Source organism: Phaseolus vulgaris, chromosome 6 (genome assembly GCF_051622355.1).
Source record: "Phaseolus vulgaris cultivar YP4 chromosome 6, ASM5162235v1, whole genome shotgun sequence".
NCBI lineage: Eukaryota > Viridiplantae > Streptophyta > Magnoliopsida > Fabales > Fabaceae > Phaseolus > Phaseolus vulgaris.
Window position 1 is genome coordinate 26,094,697 of NC_143503.1, and position 27,078 is coordinate 26,121,774.

Sequence of the window (27,078 nt, forward strand, 5' to 3'; positions counted from 1 at the left end):
GCATCTTGAAAATAATGCAAGCAATATTTATTTTAGTTTTGGTTATATTGTAGTTATGAGGAAAACTGCAGCCTTGTATAATGTTATTGTTGTTGTTCTGTTCTTTTCAACAGTATAGGAAATCAGTGAAGTCTTGGGTTTGGAAGGTTTTTGTAGTTGATATTTGGTTTTCTGCAGACTTGGAATTAAAAGCTGCAATGATATAATTTTATGTGCTATACTTTGTTTGGATGAGTCAGAAAAGGAAAGAAGTGAATTTGAGGGAAAAGTTAAATTGATTGAATTATATAAAGGTGATTGAAAATAACTGAAAATATTGTAATAATAAAAAAAATAGAGAAGGATATTCATAATTGGTCATAAATTATCATGTTCTTGATTTTCGAACAAACTTATTTAGAATATATGAAATATAATTGATTATGATTATAAACATGATCGGTTATGATTACGTTCGGAAACATGATTGATAAGGAGAAGGACTGCAAATCTACCAAAGAGGCTTTTAAAGATAAAATTGCTACTTCTTTCGGGACGATCTTTGAAGAGGCGATGAACTTCTCTCTCATGAATCCTTATAAAATTGTAGTGAAAGGAAAGTTGGTTGAAGAACATTTTCTTTGTTTTTTATTTTTCTTTTTTTGTTTTCCTTAACACTCAGTTTGATCAATGTAATCTTTTATATATTGTGCACAATGTATTAATTTTCTCTTAATTCCTACTTATTTACTTTCTTTAAATGTGCGTTTTTGCTAACCATAAAATATAAAAAATCTTAAGAAACATTGATAACTTAACAAAATTTCTTGTACGATTATGCAACTATTATTTTGATCAGCGTGTTAAGAGAATTTTTATGATAGTTATTTGTTATATGATATGAGCTAAGTTTTACAAATCAAGGATAGCTATAACTGAGATAAATAGTTAAACTTACTTCTATCTAAAGTCGTTCAAGTAGAATGGTCAATTTTAGTTTAGTCTAAGACTGAACTCTTATTTGTGTTAGAGTCGTTCAGGTGAAATGGTCAACCTTAAATCGATCTAAGGTTAAATTCTAATCGTGTTAAAGTTGTTTAAGTAGAACGGTCAAGACTTAGAGTTATTCAAGTAGAATAATCACCCTTAGTTTTGTCCTCCATAAATCATTATTTGAGCTAAAAAAAACTCGAAGATGGACTTTAGGATCCATAGACCCCACGAAATAAGTGATAGTTGGCAACATGTAACATGGTGACACTAGTTTGACTAGGATCTTTTGATAGAAAGGTTGGGTGTCAAGTGGAAACTATGATGGAATCTGACTTCATCTTTCTCTGGTGTAGTGTTTGTTGTAACTCGATATTAGTTTTATTTACTTCTTCATGGACTTTCATGACCTCTTCGAGTTGTCAAAAATTTCCTTTCGATTTATTTTTCTCCACTCTTCGTCGGGCCTCATTGTTCCCTCCCTACAAGTTTTCCATAATTTGAATGAAGGATTTGCTAGGGGGTAGAGGTGTATTTTTGACGACTTCTGGTTGGACTGTCTGTCTGTGATTCCTCATTGATAGATAACAAAGATTGAAGTGACTCAAAATAAAGAAAAGTAAAGGGTTAAATTACAGTAACTTTCTAAGGTTTTGTTAAACTATTTCTTAATTGAAAATTTGCAGCAACATTAATTACACTAATCACTTCTACGATTTTGTTAAATTATTTCTTACTTTTTTCATATTTACAGCAACTTTCTTTACAAGGATTCACATTTCAATACTTTTCATGCATTTAAGATTAATGCAAAAAAAAAAAGGTTTAGTTAAACGATTTTTAAATAATTAATAGAGATAAGTATTAAGACCAAAAAATAGATGTTCATATAATTTTGCAGAACTTCAAAGATGTTTATCTATTGTTTAATTCCCTGTTAACAACTTATTATCAGTCATCATTCCCGCTAACTTTCGTATAAAAACTTTAGTACCCAAAAATTGCATTTGCATAATCCAAACCCGAATACAGAAAAATGTTTAGTTACTACATTTTATCACAAATCCACCGATAAAATAGAGCCAGTAAGAATTGCGTAGGGAGCAACTAATTAGAAAAAATATATATTAAAAGGTTCAAATATTTGTAAGAAACTCAACCCTGCAAAAACTCTATGTTGCAACAACATGGTAACATTTAAGAGACATCTCAATGGTTTATGGTAGGTGATGATTTTGATGACAATATAGTAAAATAGTAAAATGCTAATACAAATGCCATTGTAGAATACAGAGACAGTTCAAGCATAACAGCCTTCTCTTTCCTATCTAGAGTACATTAGTTCATGCAAGAGTTTAATAAAATATTATGCTAAAATAGCAGCAACACTAACTCTAGCTTGCAGTGCCCCATGTTCAAATTGGCACACAAGCATGTCCTAAGTTTTTTTATCATAAATATATATTTTTCCAATGCTGATAGAAACAATAAAAGGTGGTGAAATGGGGGAACTGATCCTACACAACATATTCCAACCATAGTAATAAACATGCACAGAAATTCTCTAGACCATGGAGCCCAGAGGAATGCATGTTTCAATTATCTCAGTAATCAAGTGAGCCAATTGATGGTGGTCCAGAAACAATGTCCTGAGACTCAGCACCAGTGCCATTTAGCCTTTGTCCTGAACCTAGAGCAAGGGATTCCACCGCTTGTTCCCCCATTTTCTGAATGTCTTCAGGTGAAAGTATTTTGATATACCAAACATTATTGACGAATGATCTACAATGTAAAACACACACCATTGAAGAAAGTGTTAATAAAAAGCCAAGTGAAAAAATTTAGCATAGCATGCTTTTTAATTAAGAAAAAAGGGATGAAATATTTCAATCACAATGCTAGCTCATTGAGTAAAAAACTAGCACAATTGAAACTGGTACTTACTCCCACGGATCGTCTCCAAGGAGAAGAACATCATTCTCCCTGTCAACGAACACAAGCTGCCAGCCTGATCTAGGAGGGTCTTCCAACTTTCCCTCAATTCCAAACATCTGAGCAAACTCCTCGCGCAGTTCATGATAGCTGCTGAACCGAGATATGTCAAGTGAGCGCCCAACTGACCCTGATTTGTATACCTGTTAAATGATAAGATTAAAAACTTGTTTAAATATAAATAAGGGCTGAAAAGGCCACAGGATACTTGAAAATCCTACCTTCACAAAGGTTTGAGTCTGGTTTTGCGGGTCAACATGCCCTGCACTTTGCAACAACTCTGATGAATCTTGCATGCAACCAAATAGAGAACCCTGGAAACCAGACTCCCCTAATGGCATTGTTGATGAATTAGTATCCGCAGATGAGGTACTGTAACCAGGGACTGTGGTCGGAAGAAGAAGGCCAGATGAATCGATATTGACACCAAAGAGTGTAGAATTTTGGGTATCTGAGTTAAGATGTGGTAGCACCATTGCAGAATCTTTTCCAGAATATTGCACAGTGCTTCCATAAGCATTGACCTGCATAGGTGCATACTTTTGAGTCCATTGCTGTTGAGGTAACTGTTCACTGAGCAAAGACGGACCACTCCTTGATAAATTCAAGAGATTTGCACTTCCTTCTGGACAAAGTGAACTAAGCATGTTTTGTCCGGGGGAAACTGAAGCAGGGAACTTCATGCTCGAATCCAAGAAATCTGGTTTTGAATATGATGGTGAAGGAACACCAGAGTGTTGTCTCTGAGGGAGCTGATCACTTGGAATTAAGAGCGGGTCTTGAAAAGAATGTTGCTGCTGTTGTGCTTGGACTTCTTGATTGTTGTGTGGTTTCTGAAGTAGGTGCTGAGAGAGGTTCTCTGTCAATACATGGGCCTGTGGCTGCAGCATGTTAGAAGACACAGATTGTTGAATTGATTGCTGTGGCTGAAGTTGCAAAGGAGAACTGCTGTTTCCTGATTGCTGAAGATAGTGGAAAGGCTGTTGAAAATTCATCATTTGTTGCTTCATGAGATATCCACTACCTAGATTCTGCAAACCAGCTGCCAACATGGCTTGGTACTGTTGATTCTGATCACTTCCTAGTAAAGTGGGATCCATTCTCTGCTGCATCCAGGGCAACATACCACCTCCTTGAAAATTTAGGGAATTGAGACCTTGGTCTCCAGGTCCACCCCTCAGCCACATCAGCCCATTACTTGCTTCATCTCTACTACCATCTGTAACAAGATTTAGTAAAAAAAGGACACAAAAGTAGCAGCTCAAAACAACCGAGCTCACGACACCGAAAGTTGGATCAAGTGACTAACAGAACAAAATTTAATCATCAGGTATATATATATATATATATATGCACACAAACGTGAGAGTGGGAAAAATATGAAAGCTAGAAAACTAATTTGGCTAACTTGATTTCCATTTATAATATATTATCATAATTTGAACATTTATTAACATAGATACAACATTTTATCCCAAAAATATAAAAAAATAAATTAAAAACCACATTATGCTTGGACAGAACGTTGACACTATTGAAAATGCAAAATTTCCCCATTAATGCGTGGAGGGAGGAAGAAAAAGTTAAAAATAAATTTAAATGTTTATCAAATTTGTTCAGTTCAAACCTAACAGCGTAGAGAAAAAGAACTAAGTATATTTTAGGCTGTCTCAGTTTGTTTAAGCATTTAATAATCCATAAGTTTTGAATAGATAAGATCCAAAAAAGGATAGGATGTGTCTTGGATATGTAACTCAATATAAACAATACAGATAAGCACATGGAACCAAAATGCCATATTTAGGATACTTGCTTTTTAGATCACTAGGAATAATTTCATTTTTCTCCAAAATTTGAAAATTTCAGTTATATAATCTACAACGCCAATTCATGCCCCATCAAAGTCCCAAAAAAAAGGATTTCTTCACTGTTTTGGGAGGATACTTATTCATGCACCTTGCCATCCCCCTTTTGGAGATAAAAAAAAATGAAGTCGTGTCTCACTAACAATCTAGTGGGTAATTAGAACAAAATCTATAAATAAAATAAAGCATTAAGAGAATAAAAATACCATGCAGAGATGAGGAGCCAGGATGCCATGGACGTTTCAGTCTAAGGGGAAATAATGACGGATACATAGGGAATGTTGTTAATGGCTCAATTTCCCACAGAGACACTCGTGGTTGTCTCTCCCCAGCTGTTGATTCATCCCAACCAACCTAGCACAGCAGAAAAAAAATCAAGCAATAGCTTTTGTTTTAAAACATCTAATGAAATCAATTACTGATACTTTTAAAATGCTATTGCCATAGTGAAGTTTTTGGTACGATCACAAATGAAATGACCATATAGTTTTAGGTTTTAGGGTTTAGGGTAACATTCCCTTATTTATCTAGTAGTAATAGTAGTAGTAGTAATAAAAGGAATCAGAACAAAAGCACATGATAAGAGAAAATGAGAAATAAAAGATAGATTTGAATCTTTAGCTCCCTTCCCTGTGTATCAATCAAGCAACACGAATCTACAATGGCTTTTCAAAAACAAATTAAGTTGTTCATAGCGTTAACTGACACTTTTCTTAATTGAACCTTCATTTGTTAAAGTCGTACATAAGCCTTTGATTAATAGTATAGTTATTTTTTCTTTCATTTAATGGTGGATAGGGTAGGAGGAACCACAGATATTAATTTCAATGTTCAACATAAGCTCTGGTGCATCGAAGGGTTATTTCAGGTGATAGATGAAGATAAAGGGAAACTAATACTACAAAAAAGATGAAGGCGATATTACAGACACTGCAATAAAACTTATGGTTTGATAAGAAGGAAATATCAAGTTATATGAAACAGGATTATATACTACAATTAAATCTGGTCAAATGTCTAAAATGACTGTATCCTCATGCAGAGTATATAACAAAGGAGCATAATTGTGGATCAGTAATTATTGCTATATAGTCTTTTGACTACAGTGCAATGTGTTCTTCCTTACCTTGACAGAGCGCCAATGAGAATTCGGCCACCGAACAGAATCCAAATCACTTATGCCAGTTATTGTACCCATATACCTTCCAAAACAAAGATGACATATTGTTAAGTAAAGGAGGCAATTGTATGGCATAGCATTACCAGAGGATAATATTTTTCCACTGGTCTCCACTGTCTTCAGATTAAAATCCAGGTTTTTTTGGCTCATATACCAAAATAAAGATAATAATGGTAATTAAAAGTAAACTTAAAGGCAACACAGTACAGTTCCAGACTTCCCAAATTTAGCAACTGCTCTAAAGTTTTTTCTCTCACATTCTCTTAGGGCTAGCCAACTATGCATTTGACCTATATGATATTGCTCACCGTGTCATTTGCTACACATCTTTATTAACTGGGCAAGACTCAAATTACAGACTAGTTCACCAAGAAACTTGCATCTATCTATACTATACATCCATACAACATATCAACCTCATTATAAGCAAAGGCAAGCTACTACTATCTTTGTTTATTTAAGAGGCACAGGTTCTGTATCATAAGTATGTCTATCTCTGAAAAATACAACTAACTGGTCTAAGAGGCAGAAGAAATGTCTCGATTTTCAAGAGCAAAAATACTAATGGTTGCTTAAGGAAAAATAAAAACTACTGATGTGTGCAAGTACCTGCGGACACCTGACTCTTCAGTCTCGAAAAGCATCCTGAAACGCATACCAACAGAAATACGTGTATGGTACACAGCTTTGATATATTTTGAAAGTGGTATGACGAACTCAGATGGACTAGCCCTGCCAATGATGTAACTATTAAAAAAAAGCATTATGATTACTTGAAAAAGAATTTCATGAGTAGAAACTTAGACAACATTTACAACCTTGGATTATAAAACACGGTAAAACAGCTATTAGTGGCTGCAGCATGGGCAGCAGCTGCAAGAAGTCCAATGTGCATGCTATCACTGGATAGAACTGATGATGGCATTACAGTTTGTGGTCTATTGGCACGACGTATTCCCAAAAGAAGCTGATTCTTCTCATTCCTAAATGTAAAAATACATAGGAAAAGCAAAAAAGAATCAATCTCCAACATTCACGGGGGCAAGAAATATCGCTTAAAGAGGTTAAAGTACCATATGAAAAGCACAGAATCTCCGGCCACGAGTCTCTTGGCACTAACAAAAATACTCCAGCCTGTAGTAAGAAGGTGTCGTTTTGGCTGTCCTGAAATAATATGAATGCAACATATCGTGTGCTTGTGATCATGTATGAGTAGTAAAATTAATAATGAGACTAGTACACATCTCCAATTTTAACAACTGCGTGCTTAAAGTTTAATGCTACTGTTAAAGTAGAATGAATGACTCAAACCAAAAAATAAACAGGCAAATTCATGGCATAAATATAGGAAACGAAAAAATAAATCATTACTGCATTTACTGGCCCATTTTTCTCTTGCATGGAACAACTAGCAATTACCAAAATACTAAGAAGAGGATTGACATGTGATCATAACAGTTGTATTGATACAGTTGACAGTTTGCATGCACATCAGTTAAACTTGTGAAAAATATAGAAGAAAAAATCTAGCAAGTTGTAACAAAAACCTATCTAACACGAGTACAAACAGGTGGATTCCCATTTCTTATGCCACTTATGATAGGCTACACTAATCTGTACCTCCTTGTACTCTTACAATGTTTTTAAATAGGTCCCCCTTATAGTTAAAAAATTATAAAGGAGTAATTGTAATTTCAAACATTTTAAATTGAGTCTTTGTAGGGGCCTGACATAATCTAGATCAGGGACCACATTGCAGTTTATATAACATACAAAAACTTATTTGAAAACTACTGAAAACAAGTATAGGTACTTTTCAGATTAAAAAATATTAAGATCTGCTAGAGAGTGATGACTACTAAAGTGCCTTACCCCAAAGTCTAATGCAGAGTACCTAACAAGATCATACACTTGAATCAATAAAGAACTAGAATCCTACCCCGAAAAATATGCCGAAATTTCCATTCAACATCATGGAGATCCCTGGCAATCAGTTCCTGAGCCGGTGGCTGCTGTGAGAAATCCTGTATGGCGCACAGATATAAGATAAATGCATCTATAACCAACCAGAGCCAAACACAAAGGTAAAATATGAACCCTACCAGTGGAGGGAAAACTTTCTCAGCAGCACGACGAGGAACAGAGAATCCTCCATGTGTACTAGTATCACTGGCTGTTAACGTCTTGCAAAAATAATTTGATGGCTGCTTACTAGGAATGCCCAATTCCATAGGAAGAAATGTATCTTTCTGCTCTTGCTACATCCAAATTTAAAAAAAGAAAGCTCAGTTGCGGAACCATAGAGGTTCATAACACATACACTGAACTCATCAAAGAACAACATGATACCGGAGTCAATGGCTGCAATGTCATTTGAGCATACACTTCATCCGTTTCAACATCTGCCTGAAAATTAATACATGTGCAGTTCACTGAGGTTACTCTTAAGAGCAAGCAGCCATACCTCAGTCATCAAACATATCTAAAAGGAAAAACATAGTTTACCCACATGCATTGTGACATTGTGTAGTTGACAAATTAACTGGGGTGGCAAGCTAGGGTAATTGGGAATGTGTCCATCAATTTCTCTGTTAGTTGTGGCAGCAACCTGGAATCACCATTCAACATATCCATCTCAATTTCTATTTATAGAATCATTTGAATTGGTTTCAATTCAAGTTTACATGAAACACTCTATTTCTTCTGTATTATACAAATTGACGCAATCTATAGTAGAGTAAGTAGTCAAAAAAAACAAAAACCTGCTCACTATGACCCTGAGGGAAGTAAACCACACGAGTCCCTGCAGTTGGTAGGGACACCAGGGGCCCCGCGCATGCATGCCATAGCTCAGAATTCAAACACTTCTTCTCCCCTACTAACCATCATTACTCACACATCAATCAAATTATCAAAAAGGGAAAAGGAAAACAAAAAACGCACAAGCATGTTCAAGCAACACAAAAGGGGTATGAAAGGGACACCTTACATTTATATACAAGTATGACAAGAAGGCACACTAAGAGCACAGAATGTTAGCTCAATTTAAAAAATATGAAAAGGTAAAAAGAGAGAATTGGAATAGAATGGATACCTTCAAGTCCCTGCTGCCCCAAACCTGATGTTGAAAGCTTCATATCATCAAGCTTTACCTTCTTTTATTTTTCTCTTTTACACAAAGACACTAGTATACCAATCACACATGAAACCCTAGCTCAAAGCCACTACCCTCAATTTGCTTCAAGCCATTGCATAAACAAGCATTCCCCAACAACACCCTCCTCCTCCACCATGATGCCAATGCACTCACTCCATAGCGCGCGCACATAAAACCCAACAACCTTAAAACAATCAAACAAAGCCCAAATCCAAAGACCACAACATCCCAACAAATTCACAACCACTCTAGAACCCCAGAACACAAAAACAGCCCTGCAGACTCCAACAACAACAAAGTTTCCTTTTTTAAAATTTTTATTTTGCTCCTTTTTTAGCAAATTTCAAAGCAGAAAGCAAACCCAATTGGAGTTAACCTGCAGCAACGGTGGCACGTTCCCCGAGATCGCCATGAAAGCTGAGAATGAAGTGTGACGTTGAAACTAAAGGCTCTCTTTTGTGGCCTATCACTTTCGATGGAGACCCAAGTCAGGATTTTTTGGCTTTGAACCAATGCAGAGATAGAGAGAGTGTGATGAGAGAGGAGAGAGAAAGTGACAGAGAGAGAAAAATATAAGAAGAGTCTTTGCCATATATAAGGGGGTCCCGACCAAGCTGGACATGCTGCAGTAGAGAGAGAAAGCGTAGGAGAGAGAAAATCCATGTTAGAGTGTTATGGGCGGATGAAACCATCTCAGCCGTTGGATCTTCCGTACGTGAAAAATCTGGACCGTTATTCGTTGTGATGTGACAGCAGGCATGTGCCACCATCCTTCACCGGTCACTGTCAGAAGTACGGAGTATATAGAGAAAATATTAGTACCATAAAATAATTGTTATTTTTTACTATTATCATTATTATTAAATATTTTTGAAAAAAATAAAAATATCGGTGTAAGCGCGTGCTACGCAATTGTATGTGAAGGGTAATAAGTAGAAGAAAAAGTTAAAAGCAAAGAGATTATCATCATCGAAAGCAAAAGCAAGTTGGTCGTCCATACAGTTTCCCTTCATCTTTCATCTTTCATCTTTCATCTTTCATCTTTCATCTAGATAAGGTAATGCTTCTACTTTCCACTATTTCATCACTTCCATTTTTGTTTTTTCTCTTTTTTTCTCTTCATCAAATCAACAAACTTTGCATTCAATTTCTCAATTCTTCTCCCTCATTCAATCCTACTTCGTTACATGTTCTTTTCATCATAAAAAACATCGTACTAAATCATTTAACATTGTCTTTTTAAAGATAAATTAGGAACAAAACAATTCATGTGAAGTAATTAATACGTTTGATGCTTTCAGGAGTTAGTTCCCATTGCAATGGAGTTAAGATCATTCATTTTCCAACCAAACTTGTCGCACTTGTTTCCAACATTCACATGCTATGTCAAACTCAAACCCTCTTTCCAGCATTTACAGCCCAAGGAACTATCATTGAAATTCACCAGAAGAAGGGTGGGATTTTTGGCAATCATAACTCCCTTGATTTTGGGTGGAGAAGGCATTTTCAAGACACAAAATGCAGATGCATTTGATTTTAGATTTGTGGCCCCTGACATGACAGCTGAAGAGGCACTGCGTGGTGTGAGAAATCATGCACAAGATTTGTTACAAGTTAAAGATTTGTTAGAGTCAGAATCGTGGAAAGCAGCACAAAGGAATCTAAGACGGAGCTCAGCAGTTCTGAAGAAAGACATATATATCATAATCCAGAACAAGCCTGGAATTGAGAGGGCAGAACTAAGAAAGCTTTATTTCACTCTCTTCAGCAATGTAACTAGAGTAAGTCTTACAACATGCCCCTCTTCAGGTGCATTTTCAATTTCATAACCATAAATGTGTATATATTCATTGTCAAGTTTCTCTTTTTTTCTTAAATCATAGTTTGTAGAGTGGTTTGATTTTACTCCATTCAATACTCATATAGCTTCATAATTTATTAAATGCATGTCTTCTACAAAATTATCTTGACTTCACATTCATTCATAAATGGACAAGATTGATTTTGTTCAATTTTAATGTGTGTATATATATATATATATGGTTAAGATTAGAACACAAATTATTTTGTTACTAAAAGGAAGTATGAAGTTCTTCATTTTGCAGATTATTCAAAAATTTGATAACTGTGTAGTTTTACTTAAACATTGAGAGGTGATTTACCATTAACTTCTAGTTGCTCATTAATTAGGGAAAGTATTAGGGAAAGTAATTTGTGCATGATCTTTAATCGATTGTATTATATGACCAAAATAATCGCTTATACTTAGAATCTATTTGGTAAATTGATACTTGATATTCAAGTTGACTTTCTGATTTTGCATTGAAACTCTGTCAGATAGCTTCGTTACTAAAAATTTATTGTTATTTTTGTGTGTAAATGTCATCAATTGACAACATTCATGTATGGTGAAACGATGCAGCTAGATTATGCAGCAAGGGATAGAGATGGACCACAAGTCTGGCAGTGTTATGAGAACATTGTTGTGGCTGTCAATGACATTATATCCAGATTATAGCCTTTTGAAAATGGGGGGGTTGAACTGTTTTGATAAGTTTATGTCAAACAGTTGCCAAAATTGCTTCTTGCAAGGAGTGGAGTAATGAAGAATATGTACTCAAAAGTAGTTTCACAAAGAAAGGACCCTGTTATATACAATTATAGATCATGAGTTTGATCATGAAGAGTAAAATTATTGAATGTTTGATTATATTTGACACCAAGATGTTCAATTTTGATACAGAACAATCTCTAAGTTAGATTATGGAAATATTGACTTCTTACTTGTGAATTTGAGTTAAGACTTTTACTGAAAGAAGCTTGCCTTTTTTTTATTGTTTATTTAATTAAAAAGACTATTTAAAAAATGGTTTAAAGCCTACAAAAACTGAGATGCTCAAATAAACATAACCAAATATTTTTTATTAAAAATTTCTTATGTATTAAATTGTTTATTTATCTTTTTTAATGAAAGGTTTGAAGTTTCAATATAAAACTGACCTCTCACTAGCACTATAAACTTCAACTATATTCTGTGGTCACATAAATGAAGTATTATTAAAAGAAAAAAAAATAATACAAACTACTATGGGGTACTAGGCCAAGATCCATACTTGTGAAGAAAATTTCATCAAGAAAAAATAGGAGATTTACACCTGTTATTAAAAAATTTCAAAAAAATACTAGGAGGCAAGGTATTATGCTACACTCACTCTTGCCCCATTGATTACCTTCTCTGAAGATATGAAAAATTTTAAAATTTATTTGCTGACAAAGTCCCAATAGAATCCTTAACAATATCAATAGCCTTGAAAAGAAGGATCTAAAAATGAACATAGTTCATCATTCACCAGATAATAGAAATGACAACAACCATATAGATAAGCTTAACCTAAGGATTGCCTTCAAAATTGATAAAAACAATAATATCCGCTTTGAAGGTCGGTGTTCTGTCATGGTTTTGTCTTAAAAAGGTACCTCAATGGATTGAGGGATGAGAAAGTATATAAACTGTCATTTACATCGTTTCTTAAGTTATGTGGGGTATATTGGTGTACGGGAACAATATAAATTAAATGTTTTATCCTAAAATTAAACTATTATAAAATAAATCTTTTAATAGACTTCTAAGTTATACCATATTTTTATGGAGTTCAAACCAAACTTATGAAAAAAAACAAACAAAATACTTTTGCATTAATACATTATGTGTTATTTATAATTAATTTGGAGTAGGCATTCTAAAACGAATTAAAAAAATATCACTTATATACAAATATGATCATATCTTATTTTGAGATGAAATTCGTTCTATTTCCAAATTTTATGAATATAAATATTAAATTTACCTCGTTAAAATAATATAGTATGATAAATAAAAAAATAGATACACACCATTACGTGTTTCCGTTAGTTAATATAATTAATGTTTATGGGTCTAAATCAAGACTTTTTTTTTAAATATATATATTAAAAATTGTAGTTTCATATATAGTAATTTTAATTTTTAATATTATCATAACATATATAAGACTAAAAAATTGAGAAATCTATTATATAGAAGTTTTAAATCGGAAATGGTATTTTAATTTCTTATATAACTTTGTTTATAAACTATTGAGGTTAAATCTCCTCCTTATATCAAAGTGCACTACTATTTTATGAAAATCTTAAATCACATTCTACATAAAACTCAATTTAATCAAAATAACTTAAAAGTGAGTAAAAGTAAAGAGTTTCCCTTTCACATTATTCGTATTCGGAGAGTCGTTCATATAATAATTTTACTCTTGTCTCCATTATATATTTTCCTTCCCACACTATTTATTTATTTATTTATTTTAGAAAATTTTATCCAACATAATTTATTTTTTTTACTTATTTTACCACTCAAAATAAATAACATTTTTCTACCTCCGTTTTTCTTTATAGTATTCCTTCTATTTTGTATTTTACTTTTATTTTTTCTCCATTTACTGATAAAGACGTGATAAATTGTAATTCCATGCACGTGTAAATATATTCGAATATTTATCAAAAATAAATTTTCAATACAATTGAATTATATATATTGATACATGAATAATGTAAATTTGGTCTTCAACTTTCAACTAAAGGAATTATTTTTTATTTATTTAAGGATTACTTTCTATTAAAATACATACACATTGTTTATTAGTTGAGGTAAATGATAATTTAAATACACAAGTTTTTCCTAATTATTTGATGTGTTGTCTTTTAAAGATAAAACTGTGAACCTTCAAAGTAAACAATACATCAGATATAATGATTTTTTTCTCAATAAAGAATAAATTAAATTAAAAGAAAATACTTGATGGGTGCTTCAACTATTTACAAAATAAAGTTCCTATTAAGATCTAAATATCATTCATATAGCTATTAAACCTGACAAGAAAAATACATCACAATTAAAACAAAAGAAGTTGAAACAAGCAAAACAAAAAGCATCATTTTTTATTTATTTTTCCATTAGACTCAAGAACTACATCAACTTGAAGACTTGATGTCGAAAAACTATCTTCATGAAAAAAATAATCATTTCTAAAAAATATATTATAAGACCAAATATGTACTAAATCATTCCACATAAAAAAATATATTATAAATGATGAATATAGTGTGTGAATAGAATAAAAGGATACTATATTCGTATCATTTTGTCTTGCAACCTTAAAACGATCATTTAACTTGAATTTCGACAAACTCAATGACAATAATGGTATAAAGAGTTTAACAGTAATAATAGTTATACCATGAATTCCACTTGAAAATACATGAATACTTTAGATTTTTAAGATTTTATGGTACGTATAGAACATTAGTGATTGCAAAGTCTTAAACTACTTACTGGAACAATAGTTTAACATTATTACACTATCTTATCACTATAAACTTCACAAGTCCACGAGCATGACAAATGTTTTAAAAACTTTCAAAAGAAAAGTTGTTTATAGAGCATAGTGAGATATCCAACAAAAGTAAGTGGGTATTTATCTATTTTTAACTTCAATATATTATTATTTAACCTTTTATGTGGTATGATTGGTTGAAGATAGATAAGGTTAATTTATATATATGGCAAATTTTATCTTAAAATTTATTTAGAGTTTAATAGTTTCACCTGTTAGTATCTATAAACATATAATTTCACGTACTAATTAATAGATCTTAGCATGAGAGATTATATGTTAGAAATCTCACATCGACTAGAGATAAAATCAATCGTAGTATTTAAGTATATATAAATTTTTTCTTACAACCTGATTTTATAAGATTAAGTTAAACTTAAAGTTCAGATAGTTAGATATATTAAGAATATGAATCTAATATAATATATCAAAGAATGATAATAAAGGATGTCTACGTATTTCTAAAGTTTTGATTATAGGTTTAATTTAATTCTATATCTTACTTCAAGATACAATTCTTTTTAATAATTTAAAACAACTAAAAAATATTTGATTAAAAATATAATCAAATTATATCATACAAGCCAATCCAAACTCAGAGTTTATAAATTGATTGTATGAATGTTTAAAGTTCCAAAAATTATTTTCTTTTAAATTAAATTTGAAATAAACAAATAAAACACAATTACATTTAATTGTTTTTATTTGATTGACAATAAATAAATAAATAAATATGAGTCACTTTAGGGGTGGTTCAACCCTTTATACATAATAACAACCTGAATCAATTCCAATAGACATACTTTCATGTATGCATATAGAAAACACTCTTAGCTTAACCAAGAGAACGTCACCTAATATACTAAGTAAATATCTCATAAAATCATCTTCATACAAACTATCAGGTTTATGCATCAATTAAAAAAAGAAAAAAACATAAATTATAACTTGGATGAAATTCAAGATAAATCTTTAATTGGACCAACGCAACTAGATTGGTTTGTAGCACTCTAATTTTTGTTTTGTAACCTAAGAAAAGAAAGAGAGTGTGTGGTGAAAAGAAGTAAAATGTAGGATTGGTATTCGCATGCATCGATCTTTGTCTTGTGTGTGGGTCACTAAACCAAACCCTTCCAACTGTCATGTAAGCATATATTATTAGTGCAATGTTTGTTACAATATTTTAATGAAAAGAACATAAAAGCATTAAAGTGGTTGAAAACCCCTTCCAAGTGTGCACACAAACAGTGAATTTTGAGAATCGTTTGAAGTGTGAAAATTGAAAGACCAAGCATGGCGAGGGAGAAAGTTGTCGTGACTGTGAGAGACATGAATAAGTTGATTTTGTTGGGTTAGAAATTAGTGTGATATTTGCACTCTAACTATTTGGTTTTGATGTTGTTTGTGTGACATTAACAAGAATAATTGAGTTTTGTACTTTTGTAATCTTTTCACACTGATAAAGGTTTTGTTGATGGGAGACAGACACTACTAGGTTTTTCTTCTCACTAACAAGGAAACATCCAACGTTATTCACTTCTTCCAAATTAGTTGAGATGTTTGTGTTGTGGGGTTTTGAGTTAATCATGGTTAATAAGAGTTAAAGGCATGTTTAATGAATCTTCTTTTATACCTTTTTTATATTTTAAGGCCAAAAGGGAAAAATGAAAAAGGAAAGGCACTAATTGCGTAACGTCATGACCTTAAATACACAGAAAAATAAAGGGATGTAATAAGTGATGTGGAAGATTGTAGAAACCTTCAACTATGATTAGTAATTTTCTTCTTTCTTTCATCTTCAACACGCATAAAAAGGGAACATTTCTTATATGTTTAAACATTAAAAAATTATTAATATCTAAATTGGTTTTATTATTATAAATAATTTTTAAATTGATATTTAATTAGTTATGAAAAAAATAGTTATTAATTATTTATATTCTGAAGTTAATAATTAAATTATTTATATTGAAACTTTAAATGTAATATGAAGATATATAGTAAAGTAAATTGTTCCATAGATAATGTTTTTTTACCAGCTTCTACTTACTACATCACTTCCATTTTCGTTTTCTCTTGTGCTATCGTTATTTTCTGTTCAAGATTCTAAACTTCCATTCATGAAAGGATCAAACTTTGCATTCAATTTGTTCTGGGTACATGCTGTTTTCATCATAAAACATCGTACTGAAACCATAAAAAAGCTGTCCTTTAAAAAAAAAGAATAAAAACAATGCATGTGAAGTAGTTAATATTTCGATGTTTTCAAGAGTTAGTTCCACTATAATGGAATTAAGGTCATTGATTTTTCAACCAAACTTCATACATTTGTTTCCAACATTATTCAAATATCACATCACTCAACGAACTCAAACTTTTGTTTTTCCAACATTTAACGAAGGAATGTCTCACTATGATTTGTGTTTTAGTTAAAATAACTTTGATTTGTGTTACGTAATGGAGAGTTAACGTTATTCTTTTTATCTGTGTTTGAAATTATTATATTATTAATTAAAATCAATAAATTATTGGCAAAAGTATTTTTAATATTAATTTGTATATTTTGGGAGAGAAAATTAAGTTTCAAAATTATATGATTATATAATTATCTTTTGTTCTTTCTTTCCTCTCCTCCCAGCAATATTTTTACTAACATAAATATTACTTCCATCATTATTTGACACATTGTAATTTATTATTGTTATTATCATTATTACTATAATTATGGTTATTAATATTATTATTATTCTTATTATTATTGTTAACTTCAGATAATAATTATAAAAAGATATAATGAAAAGTGCATAAAGTAATCACAGAGTTGCAATAAGTAATTGCATTGTTTTCTTAAAAATAAAATTTATACACTTTCATTGGGTTGAAATTGTTTTTTTTTTAACTGGACTTGGAGAATACTAAAAATATTATTTTTTTGCACCCCATTGTTTCCATGTCCACTTCATAGGATGATGAAAAGACCAAAATATCTTAATCACACGCATATACTGTTGTCGTTTATATTCATTCCTAATTGAATGGCTGTTTTGAGAAGTTTTCGGATTCTGAAATTTAGTTTTAAAAGCTGATTTTATTTTAGGTTGAATAATTCGGAATGTATTTTTTTTTAAAATTAAATACATTTAGAATAAACACCGAATCAGTGATTTAACGTTGAAAACTAGCCATATCATGAGATTTAACACAATCCACTTGAGAATTAAAACCTTGAAAATGAGATCTAATCTGATATTAAATTATAATATTTATAAATCAATTCATAACATTTTTTGTTATATATTGTGATGTATTTCTTGAGTTTATTTATACCCATTTCTTAACAAAATTATAATTTTTGTTTTTTCAAGAATTTATTTAGCTGTGTACATGATCAATAATTTTTTAGGAGAGAAAATGGGAGCTGGGCAAAATAATATATTCATTTTAATGTAGTTTATTGTTTATGTTATAAGATGAAAAAAACACAACAAATGATTTATTTGATGATGGAATTGGTGAGTGTATGCTCTTTCACTATTATTAAGATCCATCGTGTGTTCATATTTATAAATCACCGGTTTATTATATACGACCAAAATATTATAAAATAATATTTTCATAAAATGATATTATAAAATATTTTTATAGTAAAAGATAGAAAATATTATAAAATGATATAAAAAACAATATCAAACACATATTGGGAATCTAATAAAACAATTGATTGAGAATGAAATTAATCCCTTAGTTAAAATGTATATGGTGTTAGATTAATAGGAAGTTAATAATTCCATTGTATTAATCCAGTTCGATTAGTACGAAGGTCCAACACAATTCTATAAAGAGGTTGTTAAGGACTAAAAAGATGTTTTCAATAGTATTTATCACTCCAAACTACTCAAGAGGATTAACTTGACCGTCAAAACATCTTTTGCAATACGTTCCATATCAAAAACGCAAGAAAAAACCTTCTCCTATATACAAAAACAATTAACGTCTATCTCGTAAAGTTAAAAAGAATTTAAAAACAAAATCTTACATAATAACAACAATTATAACAAACGACATGGAAAAAGAATTGAGACTTGAATAACAAACATAAAACTATAAAACCAAATTACAATCCAACACCTTGATTCATATCAAATCAAGTGAGATGCATTTCCCATTTTCCAATAATACTCATAAACCAGGTTAAACAAACAGAAACCTAAACTCATAAACAAGGTCAAACAAACTAGAGAAACAGACGACGACAAATCCTAATTCTTTTATCTAATTAATTCTCTTTCCGATTTTTAACTAGTTCATTATCCAAAGTCAATTTCACATTTCTAATAATTCGATTATATTGAACGTCACGTGTGACTAAACACATATATTTATACAAATATTGTGATGTTTTGAACATAATTCCGGCAACAGGAGGAATGTTTACTTGGATATATGAAGACGCAACCTGCCAAACGCATTCACAAAACCATTAATCTCAACAATGGTTGACAACGATGTGTACGCTGTTTTGGTCCCCAACCACCATCAACACGCACAACCTTTCTCTTTTTTTTCTTTTTATTCTCCATTCAATTCACCATCAACTTTCTAACCACTTCTTCTTCTTCTTCAAAATGCTGCTGCAACTGCATCTCAATCTCCTACCCCTAACTTTCTTCATCTTCTGGAGCCTTCAGGGTGCCCTAGGGGACCCTCAAATTCTTTTGCTGAACAAGGGGTGTAGCCAATACAACGCCACAGATTTGTCCAATTTCAACCAAAATCTAAACGCAACTTTGAATGAACTTAGAGTTCAAGTTAGCAACCAAAGCAAACACTTTGCCACCGCTCAAGAAGCTAGAGGACAAGACCCTGTCTATGCCTTGTTCCAATGTAGGAACTACCTCTCCACTGCTGACTGCGCCGCCTGCTATGACGCCGCCGCCGCCCAAATCCGCAACTGCTCCGCCGGGGCCAACGGTGCCCGTGTCATCTATGACGGTTGCCTCCTTAGGTACACCTTCACTATCACATCTATTTCTTATGCTTAATCATACACGGAAAATTATGCCCATAGATTATGAATTTAAAGATAAATATATATAATGATTGATATATTTGTAAATAAATGGTATAAAATATATATTAAAATAATAGTATTATTAGCTGTAAAGTTTTGATGTAATGATTTAAAAATAAATATATAATAAATACTATATTAAATGGTATAAAAAAATATATTAAAACAGTAGTATTATTAATTGTAAAACAAAAGTAGAAGTTGACAAAATATCAAGATCCATTATACATATATTTCACAATGATATTGATTACAGATAAAGATGTAAGAATAAATTTTAGTTCAAGTTTAAAACTCACTATTAAGTATATATATATATATATATATATATATATATATATGACTCATTTAGAACCTATTATAAAACTTATAAAAAGTATTGTTAATATAAATTCTACTATATGAACCCTCAATTTTTTTTTAAATTAAGCTAAATTTAAAAGTTCGCTTCCTATTTCATAATACAGAGTTTTATTATTTCATAAAATATTTTCTTATGTCTGTATATAAAAGTATTTTATTAATTATTATATTACAAAAGAAATTCTGTAGATATTTTTTGGAAAGAGATGAAAGATAATAATTGAGCAGTTGTCGTGTGAATGATGGAATTGCAATGGTTGGACTTTTGAGATTGCAGCCATGTTATGTATGAACTTGCATGCATTAATTATCAAATTTAATAATGTCAGGATCAGACTAAATTTTAAATATGATTTGACAAGGCATTAATTATGTGAGGAATTTCTTTTGTTGGTTTTGTCAAGAGTCGTGGTTCAGCTTTCTAGATGATAAGATAAAAAGATTAATGTGGTCTTAATTTAAAGGCTTGGCACTCAAATTAAAATAATCTAACTTATAGATTAAAGTAAAGAAGATATAAACAGATAATTGTATGTTTAGAATCTAATTAAAGTGTCAATAATACTTTATCTGAGATGCTTGTTTTAGCACGTTTTATTATTAATTGGAATTTATTCAAAACTGTAAAATCAATAGAGAAATTTATTAATAAAAGAATGCATTTTTTTAATCGTTTTATCCATTAATAAAGAAATACGTTCAAACAAATCTGTGAAAATACATTGCCAGTGTTTATTTTGAGATAATTTTCAGTTTAAAATTTTACTAATAAAATTAAAAAAAAAGTTTAATAAATATAATTTCTCTATTCTATGTTTTTTTTTGAGAAAAAAATATGGGTGTTACATTTCCCATGTAAGTAGGTAAACAAATAGAAAATATAAATTCTAGTTGACTTTTTGACAGTATGGTAATGAGAGATGATGTAATACCATTTTTCCTTAACGTCACCACCTTTCATAAGTTAAAAAAGAAAAAGGTTAATCTTATTCAAATTATATATTATTTATATAATATTAATCTTCTTTCTTTCTCTTGTATGCATATTATATATATATATATATATATATATATATATATATATATATATATATATATATATATATATGTTCATGCTATTTTCTTTCACTTTTAAATCGTCTAAACGTATAAACAGAAGAAAAAACATAGTATTTCTTATTATTTTTGTTATTTTCCTAATCTCGTAAACTATTAATAAATATTTTATATACAGCATAATAATGATGTGTAGACTTCAAAAAATAAGATAAACTCTTGTAAATGCACATTTTTTTGCTTCTATGTATAAATTATTCGAGAATATTACTAGTTCTTATCTGAGCCATTAATTAGGAATTTAATACCACTATTATTTTAATTAGCCGTCACAAGATCGTTGTGTTGACCCTAGTGTGATCTTAGTTAATTTAATGAAAAAACATAGACCCATTTTGTAAAACTAAATCATAAAAATAATACAATACAATAGTATATATACATATATTAAATGTTATTGGTTGTGACCAATATAGAGTCATGATGTACACGTGTTAAACCAGTAGAACACAAATAACTTTATAACAGTCAAAGGTGTAAAATTGAAAATATGAGATTTTATCCTAAAATCACTTATCTATCCTAAAATTATACTAAATAACATTTATATTTTCTTCAATTTAAAATAAATATTTATTTTTCTTATATTTTTAATAAAATGAAATTCACACTTTAAATTTTAAATAATATATATTAACTAATATTTAAATATAAAAATGATGAAAATTTAAAAAACAAGGATTTAGAATTTTTTGCAAGGAAAAAGTTCATAGATTTAATTATATATTTAAAAATCATAAAAATATATTATCAAATAAATTATAATTTTTCTTATAAAAAAATATATATTTTTGAGAAAATGATATTTATTTTTTTAGTTTGTAAAAATAATATTTTAAAAATATAAAATTTATTTAATCTTTTGTTTATAGAATTTTCTTTAATTTTTTATTTGAAAGCTTAAATTTTTATTTATTTTTTATAATTTTCTAGTTAAGTTCTTCTCAATATGATTTATTGAGACGAAATTTCACTTAAAAGTTTTTAAACACAAGCATCTATTATGAGTTTTATGCCGCTTATGCTCTTAAGAAAGTGTTATTTACTTTCTTTATTTTATTTAAAATACCACAATTTTATTAAAGAATATGAAAATTAAAACTAAAGTTTTAAAATATAAAAGTATTTTTTATAAATAAAAAACTAAATTTATTAGGAGAAAATTGAATCTACCACTCCTAAGGTTTTTTCAATGACATTAAAAGTTTTTCTAATTTCAAAATAAACATTTACATTTCTTATATCATTAGTAACATGCTCTTTATTTAGATGATTGAGAATGTTGATTTTCCAAGACAAGAACATGAGTTGGCAGTTGATGAACCTGAGTCATAGCTAACTTTGATGTTTTGTACTTTTAAATGTGTTGTTGAGGTATGAGAGCACTGGCTTCTTTGACCAGACCACTATGGCTGGCAACAGTATGATTTGTGGAAATCAGACAGCAGCTGATTTCAATACAACTGCACAGCAAGTTCTAAAGGATCTGCAAATTGCAACCCCCAAAATCACTGGTTTCTTTGCAGCTACCAAGACACAACTGGCTGGTGGTGCAATCTATGCCATTGCACAATGTGCTGAAACTGTCTCAGAGAGTGGTTGTCTGGATTGCCTCACAGTTGGATATAACAACATACATATTTGTTTACCCAATACAGAGGGAAGAGCATTTGATGCTGGATGTTTTATGAGATACTCAGAGACAGCTTTTTTTGCTGATAACCAGACCATTGATATCACACCCTTCTTGCAACAAGGTAGAGTTAGGAATCATACTTTCTTTACATTAATTTTGAAATACAAGGTAGAATGAATGATAGTAGTATATTTTTTTATCCTGCAGGGGGTTCAAGCAAGAAGGGAGCCATTATTGGTGGGGTTGTTGGAGGTGTAGGTCTTGTGGTGATCCTCCTTGGACTAATTGTCTTGCTTAGACTGTTCAAGAAACCCAAGAGGGGTCGAAGAGGTAAGAAAATTGGATAATTTTTGAATTGATGATTTCTTACATGTTTGGTCTGATTTTTATCACAGTACAGTATAGTATAGAAGTTAACAAACTTATCATGTATATTAATTTCATAGTAATAGAGTTAAATTTGTGCTAATAACTCCTTTAGTCTTTATTCCAAGGAATGAATTACTGTGGAGTGTTGAATTTCTTTGTTGCTATGATGAATAATTGGATCCATTTATTCACTAAGATGTTCCAAATTTCGTTTCCTTGTCAGATAACATATTGGGAGCAACTGAATTGAAAGGTCCAGTTTCGTTCAGGTATAAGGATTTGAAGGCTGCAACAAAAGATTTCAGTGAAGAAAATAAACTAGGACAAGGAGGTTTTGGAGATGTATACAAGGTAATTTCAACATTTTTATTGGAGTACATGTTTAAAAACAAGCATGATTCTTTCTGAGAAAGGTAGAGAAAAAGATCAATGACTTTTTTAAAACTGTAGCTAAATCACCAATTCATGGAACAGGGCACTTTGAAAAATGGGAAAATAGTTGCAGTGAAGAAATTATCTTTAGGCCACTCAGGAAAGATCGATGAACAATTTGAAAGTGAAGTGAAGCTTATAAGCAACGTTCATCACAAGAATCTAGTTCGACTCCTTGGATGTTGCAGTAAAGGCCCAGAGAGAATCCTTGTGTATGAATACATGGCAAATAACAGCTTGGATAGATTCTTATTTGGTAAAACTCATGTCAATCTCCTAATTGAAGCATTTTTTGAATCTCAGTTTTTTATATATTCCCCTCTCTTCCTCCCTTTTACTCAATCATAGGTGAAGGAAAGGACTCCCTCAGCTGGAAACAAAGATATGATATAATTTTAGGCACAGCAAAGGGTTTGGCTTATCTACATGAGGATTTCCATGTTTGCATCATACATAGGGATATAAAGGCTAGCAATATTCTCTTGGATGATGAGATGCAACCAAGAATTGCTGATTTTGGGTTGGCAAGACTTCTACCAGATGACCAATCTCATCTTAGCACAAGATTTGCAGGAACATTGTAAGACCAAATGTTTGTTTGTATAGAGTTAGATGTAATAAAAGAGACATCTATTTTATTATTATGTTTCCATTTCATGCTATGTGTAAATCAACATTGTTTCATTAATTATGCTATAAAATTTGTATACATGTCAGGGGATACACAGCACCTGAGTATGCAATCCATGGTCAGTTATCAGAGAAGGCTGATGCCTACAGCTTTGGTGTTGTAGTCCTAGAAATAGTAAGTGGCCAAAAGAATACTGGATTGAGGGAAGATGCTAATGGTGAATTCCTCCTTCAAAGAGTAAGCAATTTCATATGGTCACATAAGAACATTTTCAACTTTCTTTTATAGAGTAAATAGCCGATTTACTGATGTTTGTTCTTTTATCATATTACCTTAAAAGTTCTATTTACATTGAAATCAAACTCTTTCAAATAACATTTGGCCATATGAACTTTGGTCTTACTTTAACAGGCATGGAAACTTTATGAGGAAGACATGCATTTGAGGTTGGCTGACAAGACATTGGATCCTGAAGAGTATGAGGTAGAAGAAGTGAAGAAAGTGATAGAGATTGCTTTGCTTTGCATTCAAGCATCAGCTGCTGCAAGGCCAACAATGTCTGAAGTAGTAGCCTCACTGAAAAGCAAGAACTCAGTGGGGCAAACTAGGCCTTCTATGCCTGTATTTGTTGAATCTAACTTCAGGACTCGTGCAGCTGACACCTCTACCTCAACTGCTTCCTCTACATCTAATGCTACTGCTTCCATTTCTATCCTCTCAGCTCGATGAATATGTCTTAAGAAAGAGCTTATGTGATGTCCAATTAAGGAAACTGAAGGAAACAATGTTCTAAAAGAAGGGATTTTTCATCCCCAATTTTTGAAGTATTGTTGCTCAATTTTGTGCTACAAATGCCAGGTAAATTGTCAAGTATGATTGATGTGAAGTTGATGAATTAGGCACTATGTAGAAATGAAGCACATTAGTGAAGATTGGAAGTGGCTTGGAAAAGAGGGTCTTCCACTAAAATGTGCTTTCATTAATTTTGTATTTTATTGTAAAAAAGGTGGGATATTTTCTCAGCATATGCAGATTGGATTTTCAGAATGTATACAAAAGCTTCCGCAAGTGTGATGATAGTATGGGTGAGAATAAAATGATTTGAAAAATAGATAAATATAAAAGATTTACTCAAATTTCAGTCTATTTCTTTTCTCTATTTTTTTTAACAAAAGAATAGAATACGAGACTTCTAAAAGGAAGTTAATATCAATTGTTTCTCTTTGTACATATATCTAGTATTTTTTTTAATTGACTTTTTATTTTACATTCAGTTTCTTTATCTAGATATAGAATGAATGTATTGTTTGTATAAATTCAGACCACCTGCTTTGATCTAAGTAAGAAAAAATAAACGGAAAAAATATTCCTTTACATATCTTGTCGTTTTTTTCTCTTTTGTTCATCTCAGTACTTTTTTATAATATATTTATTTCTATAATAATTTTATTTCTGTATTTTGATAGTTGTTAATTTTTTCAACCTTAGAACAATAAAAGATATTTAAAAATAAAATAAAATTAGTTTTAATTTTTTAATAAATAAATAATTTAATTTATATTTATTTAAGTTATCCTTAATCAATAGTAATTTATATGTTATGAATTTGTGAGTCTTTATAATAGAACTTGTAAATTATTTTTAATCTAAAAATTCAAATTTAAAGATGACAAATCTTCTCACTCATAATTTTTTATCTCACTTTTTATATACATATCCTCTCATTCATCTCCTAGATTCAAAACTCATAAATTTTCTTACACTCACCTCCTTTATCATCATCCATCTCTTTCATATACTTATCTCTTTCATCTACACACATTTCCTCATTTTCTTTATTCACACTCGTCTACTTCATCTACATTCATTTTCTTCATTAACGCTCGTCTTCTTCATTAACTGATACTAAATATCATTTTCTTGTAATGATTATAGTTGATAAAAAAAATATGCTAACTATAATAATGATATAAACAACTTTTTTTATATCATTATGTACAAAATATAAATAACTTTTAATCATTATATACAAATTAAATTAATTTATATTGGCTTGATGTAAGGAAAAAAAAGTCTAACCTATTTAAAAAGTATAAGTTAAGTCTAACCAATACTTATTTATTAAGTGGTGTGTTGGACTAAAGCATTCCATTTAATACCTTTAAAAAATGTTTATGGCAATTGTCACCATCATAGTTATGATATTGTCATGGAACAATTATTTTTGAAAATTTTAAATTTTAAATTAATCTGTACACTCTTTCATTTAGTCTAATTATACATTAATTGATTAAGAATCACGTTTAAAATATATACATAATTAATTCGTTTAAAATATAGTACTATTTTATATTTTTCACATATCATCACGTTATTATTGATCCATCGTGACCCTAGCTAACGTAATATTTTTGCACCATTTAATAATTTGTAATTTAATTTTCAATGAGTGGCATAAGCGCACTTACATTAACATTCATTTAATATTAGTTGTTAATTATGTGATATATGGTGTTGGTAACACCGTGAACACTGTGTTAGAGAAGTTATCTATGTTTTATTAAATTAAACAAGTAGAAGTAGATAATATTTATTTAAGAATGTCCTAAGAGTTGAGATATTTCAAAATATTTTATTTATTTTTTATTGATGAAAAAAATGTTAGAGATTAAATCATCAATGGTTTTTTTTTTTAAATGATAGTCTATTTTTTCTCAACTCCGCAAACTAAAAGAAAAGATTACGATAATAGTGGAATAAACATTTCTATAAATATTTTTTTTATAAGAAAAAATGAAATAAATTTTCATGAAGTAATATTAGCTAGTTTATATACATAAACTAAAAGAAAATTTTGAAAAAAAATAT

The 27,078-nt window shown here is 30.5% G+C and overlaps 3 protein-coding genes across 6 annotated transcripts; 2 read left to right on the forward strand and 1 right to left on the reverse strand.

Annotated features, from left to right (window-relative positions):
- Window positions 1-2,216: 2,216 nt before the first annotated feature.
- LOC137831615 (auxin response factor 8) lies at window positions 2,217-9,808 on the reverse strand. 4 transcript variants are annotated; one of them, XM_068639363.2, is made up of 15 exons: window positions 9,540-9,808; window positions 9,101-9,438; window positions 8,769-8,884; window positions 8,516-8,614; window positions 8,356-8,412; window positions 8,109-8,264; window positions 7,946-8,030; window positions 7,080-7,170; window positions 6,825-6,989; window positions 6,616-6,738; window positions 5,953-6,028; window positions 5,033-5,180; window positions 3,183-4,180; window positions 2,914-3,104; window positions 2,217-2,751 (listed from the first exon to the last, which is right to left on the reverse strand). In XM_068639363.2, exons 2-15 carry the CDS (start codon window positions 9,141-9,143, stop codon window positions 2,574-2,576), a joined length of 2,526 nt encoding a protein of 841 aa, XP_068495464.2. In that variant the 5' UTR covers window positions 9,144-9,438; window positions 9,540-9,808; the 3' UTR covers window positions 2,217-2,573. The 4 variants fall into 4 exon arrangements, with proteins under 4 accessions (XP_068495464.2, XP_068495467.2, XP_068495465.2 ...); XM_068639366.2 differs by having other exon boundaries at window positions 8,769-8,881; window positions 9,540-9,759; XM_068639364.2 differs by having other exon boundaries at window positions 8,769-8,881; window positions 9,101-9,808.
- A 281-nt stretch (window positions 9,809-10,089) lies between these two features.
- On the forward strand, window positions 10,090-11,880 carry PQL3 (PsbQ-like 3). Its single transcript, XM_068639368.2, has 3 exons — window positions 10,090-10,220; window positions 10,465-10,944; window positions 11,586-11,880. Exons 2-3 carry the CDS (start codon window positions 10,483-10,485, stop codon window positions 11,679-11,681), a joined length of 558 nt encoding a protein of 185 aa, XP_068495469.1. The 5' UTR covers window positions 10,090-10,220; window positions 10,465-10,482; the 3' UTR covers window positions 11,682-11,880.
- Window positions 11,881-19,000: 7,120 nt separating this feature from the next.
- On the forward strand, window positions 19,001-25,346 carry LOC137831618 (cysteine-rich receptor-like protein kinase 2). Its single transcript, XM_068639369.2, has 8 exons — window positions 19,001-19,597; window positions 22,517-22,899; window positions 22,986-23,108; window positions 23,371-23,498; window positions 23,622-23,835; window positions 23,928-24,159; window positions 24,297-24,447; window positions 24,622-25,346. The coding sequence occupies exons 1-8, from the start codon at window positions 19,098-19,100 to the stop codon at window positions 24,937-24,939; spliced, it is 2,049 nt and encodes a 682-aa protein (XP_068495470.1). The 5' UTR covers window positions 19,001-19,097; the 3' UTR covers window positions 24,940-25,346.
- The last annotated feature ends 1,732 nt before the right edge of the window (window positions 25,347-27,078 follow it).

Bases quoted from the DNA above. Each gene is read 5' to 3' on its own strand.
- LOC137831615 (XM_068639363.2), bottom strand. From the start codon at position 9,143: ATGAAGCTTTCAACATCAGGTTTGGGGCAGCAGGGACTTGAAG. The intron at 8,615-8,768 runs GTTTTTGTTTTT...TGGTGATTCCAG, and splicing joins CTCAGGGTCATAGTGAGCAG to GTTGCTGCCACAACTAACAG. The intron at 6,990-7,079 runs GTACTTTAACCT...TTTTACATTTAG, and splicing joins GATTCTGTGCTTTTCATATG to GAATGAGAAGAATCAGCTTC.
- PQL3 (XM_068639368.2), top strand. From the start codon at position 10,483: ATGGAGTTAAGATCATTCATTTTCCAACCAAACTTGTCGCACTTGTTT. The intron at 10,945-11,585 runs GTAAGTCTTACA...GAAACGATGCAG, and splicing joins TCTTCAGCAATGTAACTAGA to CTAGATTATGCAGCAAGGGA.
- LOC137831618 (XM_068639369.2), top strand. From the start codon at position 19,098: ATGTGTACGCTGTTTTGGTCCCCAACCACCATCAACACGCACAACCTT. The intron at 23,836-23,927 runs GTAAAACTCATG...ACTCAATCATAG, and splicing joins CTTGGATAGATTCTTATTTG to GTGAAGGAAAGGACTCCCTC. The intron at 24,160-24,296 runs GTAAGACCAAAT...TATACATGTCAG, and splicing joins ACAAGATTTGCAGGAACATT to GGGATACACAGCACCTGAGT.